The 11,669-nt window shown below is 35.2% G+C and overlaps 2 protein-coding genes across 3 annotated transcripts; both read left to right on the top strand.

The window, feature by feature from the left end:
• The first annotated feature begins 1,694 nt into the window (after positions 1–1,694).
• LOC128240892 (uncharacterized) lies at positions 1,695–3,454 on the top strand. 2 transcript variants are annotated; one of them, XR_008262334.1, is made up of 3 exons: positions 1,695–1,848; positions 2,276–2,398; positions 2,818–3,454. XR_008262334.1 is itself a non-coding variant. In XM_052957880.1 (3 exons), exons 1-3 carry the CDS (start codon positions 1,793–1,795, stop codon positions 3,168–3,170), a joined length of 519 nt encoding a protein of 172 aa, XP_052813840.1. In that variant the 5' UTR covers positions 1,695–1,792; the 3' UTR covers positions 3,171–3,454. The 2 variants fall into 2 exon arrangements, 1 of the variants encoding a protein (XP_052813840.1); XM_052957880.1 differs by having other exon boundaries at positions 1,695–1,835.
• A 413-nt stretch (positions 3,455–3,867) lies between these two features.
• LOC128240974 (uncharacterized) lies at positions 3,868–8,136 on the top strand. The gene is made up of 2 exons (XM_052957962.1): positions 3,868–3,903; positions 6,685–8,136. Exons 1-2 carry the CDS (start codon positions 3,868–3,870, stop codon positions 8,134–8,136), a joined length of 1,488 nt encoding a protein of 495 aa, XP_052813922.1.
• Positions 8,137–11,669: the final 3,533 nt, after the last annotated feature.

Raw genomic sequence — 11,669 nt, 5'->3', positions numbered from 1 at the left:
TATATGATCTGAGAATCATGCTGTGTAGCTTTGGAGGTTTTATTATTGAATTGGCCCTGAGCCAATAAACAAATAAACAGGAAAATGGCCCAAACTGTGACATCAGTGCAATTGGCAGGAGATGCACGGCAGGGGATGGTCATGCCAAACATTCCTTAAACTAGGCCTTTAAATTGTCCTTAATGCTACATGTAAAACAACAGACATTTATGTTGAAAAAAGAAAGCAGCGAAAAACAAGTATGTCAATTTATTCATTCTTTTGCATGAAGTGTGCCCATTTTGAAAATTAAATTCTACGAAATTACAAATTATATTAAGACGCATAATAGATATAAACAAAATATATTAAGGACAAGTTTTGCCTTTTTTATTTTTATTAATGGATGGTCTTTCTTGTGAGAACAGAGAAGAGCTAGGAGCTAAAAGAGTACTATATACGGTTAAGCAGCGTCATCAAACCCCAAATAAGTTATTGTATTCATAATAACAGTTTATACAGCAAACACGACCATCGTTAACCTTCACAATCCACAATAGTTAGCTCTCTATCTCACATGAGACCTTGTTTTACCCTTTGGTGATAATAAATGCTCATTTTAGTATAAAAACAATGCCAATCATTGGAAATGCTTTCTCTAAAGCAACTTTTTTTGTAATAGGTATATGGCTTTCGGGTCTTCTGTGTCTTGCCATCTGTCAACAATTTAGGCCTCTTTGACATTGTTTTGCCTAAATATCACTGTCACATTGAACGTGTGTTGAATCCGGATGGTCTCGAAGGTACGCTTACTTTGAATACATTATATATGATACGTATTTGATATATTATATGTCATGTCTTGATATCGTAGGCAAAGCAGCCTCGGGGCCATGGAACCGTCATATCGTGTCCCGTTTAATCGCGTTCAATTATATATCTCTACCAGGCAAGCTCATTTATTCAGTGGATGTTTGCATTAACACTCTTGTTGAGCACTATACTTGATGATCAGCATAAATGCTTGATAAACAAAAAAAGAATATATAAGTATGTCAATTGATCTATTCTGTTACAATAAATGTGCCCATTTTGAAAATCAAATTGATTGGAATGCATCTGGGACCAATACTAATCTTACTCCCAGAATGCATGACCAATTTTACGTAAAATTATACATGTACAATATGTATATTTTTTATAAGCAATATATGAATGATCAAATTTGCCTTTGTCCTATTTACATTTATGATTGTTTTATCTTATGAGAAGAAAGAAAAGCTAAGACCAAAAAGGTAACATAACTGTTAGCAGCGTCACAAAATCCCAACGTAGTATAATTATATACATTATAACAAATATCCTAGTATATTGGACACGGCCTTCATTAACATTCACAATCCGAAATATTTAGTTCATGATCTATCATGAAACCTTACTTATTATTTGGTGACAATAGATGTTCATTTTTGTTTTACACTGATGCCAATTAATGACTTTCTCCAGTCGACGGCGTGGTAGAGCGCGTTAGTTGTCTGGTACCCAGCGCACTCTGCACAACAACGATAATAAAATGGTAAGGGCAGGTAACCCAGGCTAATGAAATGGCAAGGACAGGTAACCCAGGCTAAGCGCGTTAGTAGAATGCAATCGACATTTACTGCTCTCTGACCTATAGACTGTACCGCGTTTTACGAGTTAAAAGTTCATCAAAACACCGGCTACAAACAAGTTTGCTTCCTGGTTTTTGAAAGGAAGTGAAAAGCTGATATTTTACAACCATTTAAAGGTTAATTGTTTGTATTTACCATAAATGACAGCGCAAGCGATGATCCAGCCCCTACAATACTCTCCAGGTAGAAACTCGCAGTATGTAGATTTTAACATTGTTGTTTTAATTTTGCTGCCTAAACGGCAAAGTTGTATTTTTTGTATTTATGATAGATTTGTTTTAATACTTCAAGATCTAAGTAATGGTCGTCTACGATCAGTTAAGTTAATACAAAGCAGCACGTAGCTAGAGCCAATTTGGGATTACGCAGCTCGATTGACAGACAGCATATTAACCCCTTTACCCCCTACTCCCCTTCCATTTTTATTTCAAATTCAAGGTTATGAGTATGACAAAAACCTCGAACTATCAAAATATCACTACGCAACTGTGATTTGTGTACAGTCACCTACGCTGCTGCAAAGAACAAAGACCCATTGCATTGTTTATTTAATGTAGAGTTTCCTTCAATATATTTCCCTGTACTGAATTACACTTCTAAACTTATTATTATATTTATTTCAGATTCCCGTTTAAGTATAATTCTTCGGAAAAGGCCGAATGCAGGCATCATCAAGTTCAAACCCAACATCACAATTATAACATTCGGGGTTGACGACATCACAGCCCAGGAAGATCGCGAAATAGGTAAAAAAACATCAGTTACTAACTGAGACGCATGGATGTGAAAAGGTGTCTTGCACTTAAATAACGGAAAGTGGAAGACAAACTTATAAGCAAAAAAAGCTTAAACAGAGGTTAGACAGAGTGGGAAATGTATTTAAATGAATGACATTGGATTCAATAAGGACTACCACAGTAACAGCACTATAACAACATGACAAATTAAATATGTTCTCACCATCAGGAAACATATACATGTAGTGTAATTGCATATAATTAGCTGAAAACATTTATAGCATTTTATTGTTGGAGAAATATTAATTTATGATTGTAAATGTGCTGCTAAATATACATAAATATTATAGACCAAGGGTATCTAAGTGTGAAAAATCCTGTGATTGCAAATGTGATTAAATGTGAAGGTTACATTCTTTATTGTAAAGGTGCGAGAGAGAAGATATCTCAAAAGAGTTCAGAGAAAAGGTCTTTGATGGGCGACTGGATGGATACGAAAAGAAGATCAGATGACAAGGACGCCCATCTGTTGAAGAGCCATATCGGCTATCAGAAAAGGAAAAGCATTTTATTGGACAGTATGAGGACCCGAAGTACAAACCTGACTGTATCATCTGTAGTTCTAAGACGTCTCATTGGTGGAAAAGAAAGCAAACAAACTACGATTGTAAGCAATGTAACATCTCAATGTGCTTCATGCCATGCCATGAGCTCTTTGACTCACATAATAACTTACACCAAGCAGCAGCAAGAATTGTGTACAACTTGTAAATATAAGTAGAAAAACAAACATAATTATGTCGAACTATCAAATTGGGAAAAAACATGTATCATACTTTGTGTTGTCAATATTGAAACTGTTGTAAATTAATTTTGTAGTATTTTTAAATGATCATGTCTACATCTAAACTGTATATTGATTAAGATGTTATATATATTGAGCTGACTGATTTTTTTCTATGGGAGAAGTACTGAATTTTTTATTTTCTTGATTGATTTTTTGCCATATTTGAAGGTTGACTTAAATGGTATTAGCAAAAGTTAAGAAATAAAAGTATTGTTTTCCTCCACATTGTTATGCTTTCTATCACTTTTCAAAATTTGAATTAGATATCTAGAAAAATGATAAGGAAAACATGCCAGTCTAAACTAGGTAACCTTTAAATTTTGAGAAAGCATGTAACAAACATGGCACTAGCTGGAATTTTCTGTGACATATTTGGCACCGAATAGGTAAAAGAAACTTTTCTTGTAATACAAGTAGATATACGACTATTGGGATGTCTGCATTTGGCCATCTATCAACAATTTGGCCCCTGTGATGTTTAATTGCCTTCATATCAATGTCCTGTTGAAAATGTGTGGGGTTTGTTTGATCTCTCGAAGGAACACCTACTTTCAATACAATACATGAGAAAGATATATGATGTATTATATGCCAAGCCTAGTGGCATTGTAAACTAAGCAGACTGGAGACCATGGAACTGTTCCATCCCATCAGTTTAATTGCGTTGGTTTGTAGAGCGATAAAACAATGTCATGTACCTATACCCTGTGGGCACGTTTCAATAAAGACCTTAGTGGAATTTTTTTGTGCAATTTATAATCATACAGTCATGATTAATTTCGATATATCGCTATATATGTCAGACAAATATAATATTGAGTATGTATTGTAATTAAACACAATGTTCAGGCAATGAAATAAATAAAGGTGTTGCTATTTAGGACATTTATATAGGTATAAGATTATTCTATATACGATTAAGATCTTGAAATGAAGCGAGCACTTGATTTTTAAGGCTAGACAACACGAATTTATATTTTTCAAGATTTCCCACTATTATGAAAATTTTGTTCTAACATCTACATGACATTGTATGCTTGGTATTTCTTGAGAAACGAAATGCGTTAAAGAATGCAGGGATGATAAAATTCCGGATTAATCCGGAATTCCGGATTTAAGGCCTCACGGATTGATTTTGAAATTAATGTAAATCCGTTGAGTTTTTTCTAGGGGGAAGGGGTACAGGGAGCGAATCGAGCTCATTTCGAACAATATGGGTACGAAAAGTGAGTTTTCCGGAAGTGTAAAGCCGGAAATTACCGAACCTATTTACGTCTTGGCAATCGAGCTATATGATTGGTTAAGGTAGCATCCGGTGATTACGGAAATTACCGATGGGACTAGAAGACAGTATCCGGATGGTCGTATCCGGATATGACAGACGACGAAGACAAGTAAACGGGTATTGGAAAATTGGAAAAAACGACCACCACCAACTTCTAAAAACATCGATTCGTCGATTTAAAGGGTATATTTGCCATTTATTTTTAAGAGAAATTCCCGAAACGTTTCTTTTTAAATTAATGGAAAGTGATCAAACTTGTTGTTGTTGTTTGTCGAATTATGGCGTCGTCGTCGCCTATGGTCTCGATGTACTTTATCGAATATTTTTGCCGATATCAACTTTGTGCTTTATTCTATGTATTCCATTGGATAGTTGCTTAATACACCAGTAATTGGTACATCCAGGATACTTGTACTCTTGTTACAAACTAATAATGAATTTTGCGCATTTAGCATTATTTCGGACATCCCGATTCGGATTGTGTCATAATAATCGTTTTTATTTTACAAATTTTATTTGGCCGATTGAAGTTTACGCTGTAAACCATTTCTTTTTTATTCTCATAATGTTTGAAGCATTGTTCTCAATAAGAAGTGGCTGTTGACCATAAAGGGAGGTTCAAATGAAAATTGGTTTGGTTCAAATTTAAAACAAAAATGAATAAATATTTTGTAGTAGTAATACATACTACATAGAGGCAGTCATTTTATTTTCTATTTGAAACAGTTCAACAAAACCTCTTGAAGACCCAGTTTGAGTGAGATTTAAATTCAATAGTTGTAATTTCCAGGTATGTTGATGGTTACAAAAGTCAGGGATGAACAGACACCTCAGCCAGTGCATCCAGTTGTTCCTGTCAATGACTGACAATTCAATCCAGAGGCCATGATACTTGGATTTATGACTGAACATGCTCCCTGGCACCACAGTAGTATGTCTTACTTGAAGACACTTGCCAAAGATACAAAAGCTCTCAGCGAATTAAGACTTCAAAGGTGTACAGCATCATACAAGATGACTTACGGAGTGGCTAGCCATTTCAATGATGAACATGTGGAGGAGTTAATGGATCTCGGTTTTGTTTCAACTAAGACAAGTCAACAAACACAATGAGAAAACTGTTGCAGCTATTTTTCTGCTATAGAGAAAGAAATAGTGTTGAAACATTTGGCCTCCTTAAAAATCACAAGGGCTGATTCTGAATCAATTTTCATAGAATTTGAAAGCCAGTTTGAGAGACTTGAACTGCCGTGGGACAATCTAGTTTGTGTGCTTCTGGACTCATGTAACACCATGAGGGGAAAGAATCTGGCTTAGGGACCAGAATACATCAAAGTCCACCAAGTCCACAACGGCTACACTGCCAAAGCATTTAAGTCCCGTTTGGATATTACTTGGAATAATATATATATAATAATTAATAACATTATATTCTCATCAAATGTGTAGAAAATGGAATAAATACAGTACTCTTTATATGATACATAAAAATTGAATAATTAACACTTTTACAATAAACATTTGCAAGCATGATTATCGATATGTTGTTCATTATTATAAATCAAACATCCCACAGTGTAGACTGTTCATACACAGGCATTTGATCATAGCCAGTTGAGTTTTATGGGAAGTGGACAACTGAACCAAAATGTCAGGTACACATACAAACACCCCATCTACACGTACACACATCACATCTACACGTACAAACATCACATCTACACATACACACACCACATCTACACGTACAAACACCCCATCTACATATACAAACATCACTTATATACGTACAAGCATCACATCTACACGTACAAACATCACATATACACGTACAAACATCCCATCTACACGTACAAACATCACATATACACGTACAAACATCCCATCTACACGTACACACATCACATATACACGTACAAACATCCCATCTACACGTACAAACACCCCATCTACACGTACAAACATCAAATCTACACGTACAAACATCACATCTACACATACACACACCACATATACACGTACAAACACCCCATCTACATATACAAACCTCACTTATATACGTACAAACATCACATCTACACGTAAACACACCACACCTACACGTACAAACACTCCATCTACATATACAAACATCACTTATATACGTACAAACATCACATCTAGAGGTACAAACACCCCATCTACACGTACACACATCACATCTACACGTACATACACCACATATACACGTACAAACATCAAATCTACACGTACAAACACCCCATCTACACGTACACACATCACATCTACACGAACAAACACCCCGTCTACACGTACAAACATCACATATACACGTACAAACATCACATCTACACGTACACACATCATATCTACACGTACAAACACCACATCTACCCGTACAAACATCACATCTACACGTACACACATCACATCTACACGTACCAACACCCCATCTACACGTACACACATCACATCTACACGTACATACACCACATCTACACGTACACACACCACATCTACACATACTTACACCACATCTACACGTACAAACACCCCATCTACACGTACACACATCACATCTACACGTACAAACACCCCATCTACACGTACAAACATCACATATACACGTACAAACATCACATCTACACGTACAAACATCACATATACACGTACAAACATCACATCTACACGTACAAACATCACATATACACGTACAAACACCCCATCTACACGTACAAACCTCACATCTACACGTACAAACACCCCATCTACACGTACACACATCACATCTACACGTACAAACATCACATCTTCATATACAAACACCCCATCTACACGTACAAACATCACATATACACGTACAAACATCACATCTACACGTACAAACATCACATCTACACGTACAAACACCCCATCTACACGTACACACATCACATCTACACGTACATACACCCCGTCTACACGTACAAACATCACATTTACACGTACAAACATCACATCTACACGTACAAACACCCCATCTACACGTACATACACCACATCTACACGTACAAACACCCCATCTACACGTACAAACATCACATCTACACGTACAAACATCACATCTACACGTACAAACATCACATCTACACGTACAAACACCACATCTACACGTACAAACATCACATCTACACGTACAAACATCACATCTACACGTACATACACCACATCTACACGTACAAACATCACATATACACGTACAAACATCACATCTACACGTACAAACATCACATCTACACGTACAAACACCCCATCTACACGTACACACATCACATATACACGTACATACACCCCGTCTACACGTACAAACATCACATTTACACGTACAAACATCACATCTACACGTACAAACACCCCATCTACACGTACATACACCACATCTACACGTACAAACACCACATCTACACGTACAAACATCACATCTACACGTACAAACATCACATCTACACGTACAGACATCACTTCTATACGTACAAACATCACATCTACACGTACAAACATCACATCTACACGTACAAACACCACAAAGAGACCAAACACGTATCAAAATATCTTCACCGAGAAATGATTGAATGAACGCCTTAGGAAGTCATTGAAACTCGAGTACACACATACAAACACCTCAGACAGACCAAACACGTATCAAAATAGTTTTACCGATACATGATGAGGTAGCTTTTTTGAAAGTTGATAGTATTGTAGCAATGACGAGGCATTTTCCTTCAGTAAACATACTTAACTGTAATGGGTTAAGAATGGGAACAGTATGACACATGCTATATGAGGAATCAGAGTTGTATTAAAGCTGCACTCTCACGGACTTACCGTTTCGACAACTTTTTTTGTCTTGGAATTAGCCAATTTTTGCGTAAATATAAAAAAAAATCAGTGATATAAGACTGCTGACAAAAGATCAGATCGCAGATTTTCAAATTCATATTTACGTTCAAAAATTAGTGATTTAAGGCTAAAAGCGTTACTAAAAGACAAAAAATGCATAAAACATCAGTTTTTATCATTAATATGAAAACCTGCGATCTGATCTTTTGTCAGCAGTCTTAAATCACTGATTTCCATGATTTTTTTTTTGCAAAATTGGCTCGTTCCAAGACAAAATAAAAAAAAAGTTGTCAAAACGTTCAATCTGTGAGAGTGCAGCTTTAAGTGGCATTGTAAAAGGGATAATAACGCAATCACAATGAAGATTTTGCAATGTTTATCAGTCTTCTTAATTGATTTCTGCATAGTATAAATTGTTGGGTTTTTTCAGAACTTCCCTTTTCATACAGTAAGCTTCGCTGCTCGCCAACGGAGATTGCGGTGTAGGAGATTATAAGTATCTTCCAAGGCCGATAGTGTAAGATAGGTTCATTCCGACCCGAGCGTAGGGTGGTTTGCGGAAACGAGGTTTACCGATTTTCCGCAAAACACACTGCGCGAGGGTCGGGATGAACCTTTCTTACACGAGCGGCTATGGTAGATGCTTTTTCACCCACCTCAGTTAAACAAAAATAAGTAAAAACGTATTTTTTTTTGCTGGAACTCTTTTGTGCTTAGTGAAAATAATTGCGTATGGATATGTGATACTTCGTGGTTGTCATAGATATGCGCGCAGTGATTCAGATTATGTTAATAGTCAAATCGGTTTTTAAAGAGTTCTAAGGAGAGTGAAGCATTATTTCTTGAAAGGTGCGTGAAAACTGTTTTATGGTGACATTTGATTGCCACAAGACAAGGTTTCCATGATGCTACAGACGACAGTCTTCAACAAGGGAGATAATTACAATGTGGCGACCATTAAAAAGGAGTTCCATACGGGCATTTTATCTTCACCCGTAGGCAAGATAAGAAATTCTAGCATGGTTAAATTATTGGATCTACTTATCTGAGGTGGTAGAAATATATAGGGAATTTGAATGGCAGCGGAAATAATAGTTTTTAAAGACAAGTTGGTTTGCTTTAAAATATTTTCTTATCAGAAAACAATGCACGGGCCGTTATAATATTGGCCTTGATTATCTTTCAAATTATACTTAAAAAACACTGGGAACTATCAACAACATTCTTCTACAATTGATATACTGTCCATGAAATAAGTCATATGTTTTACATATCAAATAAAGTCGGCGCTGACAATAAACAACAATAAATATCGCTGTTATCAAGGGTTGGTTGGTTTTAATCACAGCAGTTGTCTCGGCTGACTGTCAATGTTTTCACACTGTCACTTATAATGAGTTAACCATGGAAACTACAGGGACAATTTTGGGTAGCCGCCAAGGCATGGAAAATGAGCATTCGGAACTCCTCGGACATTTCCTACGGAAACAACCTCGGATGTATGCCGGTACATCAGTAAAAGTAGTTCGTAAAATTTGTGAATTTTATTATTATTTAAATGTAGTGTTTTGACTTGTATTTGTAGATCTTGATAGGTTATATTGATTGCCAATGAAGAGTATTATTGCAAACATAATTACGATTCCCAAGAGTTAAGTCATTAAGTTTAACTGCTAAATTGAAATAACTACGCGATCTGCTTGCAGCGTAGTTTAAGGTGTACCGATTTCTGACAATGTAAACCGTCCATATATAAAAAGAAGAAATTTATTAACTACAAGCTTACAGCCCATGAGATGCATATAACATAAACATGTACATAATATAAACATGTATAAACATGTACATAATATAAACATTTCAGATAGAACAACTTTCAACATCAATCATAATGTAGAAACAAAATAAAGTTATATAACACATTTGCTTGTAATACTGAAAGAGTTAGTGGAGAAAAGTGTCCACTATCTATACTGGTGCATTCAAAGCCCTTTAATATAGACAAAACAACATAGTTTTCTAATAATAGTTTCATTGTCGCTCGAAATAAGTTCGATGAATTTTTGAATGTTTGGATTGCGCCATAATATCGTCTTAATTCATGGTATAATGGACATGCTTAGAGAAAATGGAATTCATCTTCAAGTGTATTACAAAGTTGGCATTTTCATTTCTTGGTATTATTTGGGGCTTATGCCATCTACCCATTTCTATTTCTAATCTATGTGAAGCTACTCTTAGTCGTGTTAAAGCTGTTCTGAATTTATTGTTTTGTATGGTGTCTAAATATGACTGATAATCACAATTTGCAAATAGTACATATGTTGATGCCCTTGATGATTCTCGTAATTCTTCATTCCATTTTTGCATGAAACAATCTCGAGCCCTTATCTTAAAGGTGTGTATAAACTATTTTGTATTTCCAACCCCTTGGTTAATCCAAAATGCAGTGAATACCATAGATTCTAACATTTTTTTTTTAACTTTAATTGCTCAATTTATTTCCGCTGCGTTGTTTTATATATCAGTAAACATCGAGTTATATGTAAGTTTGATCATTTTTCTTTCACCCGTCATTGATATTTTCAACCCAAAGCGGATGATTGCTGTCAATCTATGGACAAATAAAGGAACTCTACCTAATTCTCCTTATATAAAGTTGTTAGCGTTGAAAGTTTAACGCCTTATAGTGTTTTTAAAAAATGAAGGTGTTTTGTTTTTTTTCAAGTCAATCTGTTTTCGGGAATCCCCATACTTCTGAACCATAATTTAGTATTGGAGTTATTAATTGATTGAATAATGATAAGACGTGGCTTACTTTCAAATTTGTAAATTTTGATTAGCATTTAAAAGCAAGTTTAAATATAGCTTTAAGCGCTTGACCTCCAAGGGTTTCAAAAGTTTTATTAAATGAACCTCCAGTTGAAAAAGTTATTCCAAACTATTTTAACTGATTTACTATTTCTATTTCTTCATTATCATAATAAAATTTCAAATTATTTCGTAATATCCCCCATTTTCGAACCACCATAATCTTTATGGTTTATTTTCAATATTACCAACTAATTTCTATTTCTGACAATAATTTTGTAAAATATTCAAGCCATTTTGTAGGTCTTCCTCTGAACTAGAAAATATCACAATATCATCGGCATACAATAATAGATCGAGTGTGTTAATACTAATTCCTTAAAACCCTTTTAGTAAGAATTCTTCTTCTAAGTCATTTATATATATAGAAAAAAAAAATGGAGACAAACAGTCCCCCT

This window comes from Mya arenaria, chromosome 7 (assembly GCF_026914265.1).
Source record: "Mya arenaria isolate MELC-2E11 chromosome 7, ASM2691426v1".
Lineage (NCBI taxonomy): Eukaryota > Metazoa > Mollusca > Bivalvia > Myida > Myidae > Mya > Mya arenaria.
Note: the sequence above shows the minus strand (reverse complement) of the source record. Positions and strands in the feature narration are given on the sequence as shown.

Coding starts and splice junctions, on each gene's coding strand:
- LOC128240892 (XM_052957880.1), top strand. CDS start 1,793: ATGACAGCGCAAGCGATGATCCAGCCCCTACAATACTCTCCAG. Junction 1,836..2,275: donor GCCCCTACAATACTCTCCAG/GTAGAAACTCGC, acceptor TATTTATTTCAG/ATTCCCGTTTAAGTATAATT. Junction 2,399..2,817: donor CCAGGAAGATCGCGAAATAG/GTAAAAAAACAT, acceptor TTTATTGTAAAG/GTGCGAGAGAGAAGATATCT.
- LOC128240974 (XM_052957962.1), top strand. CDS start 3,868: ATGGAACTGTTCCATCCCATCAGTTTAATTGCGTTG. Junction 3,904..6,684: donor CCATCAGTTTAATTGCGTTG/GTTTGTAGAGCG, acceptor CATCACATCTAG/AGGTACAAACACCCCATCTA.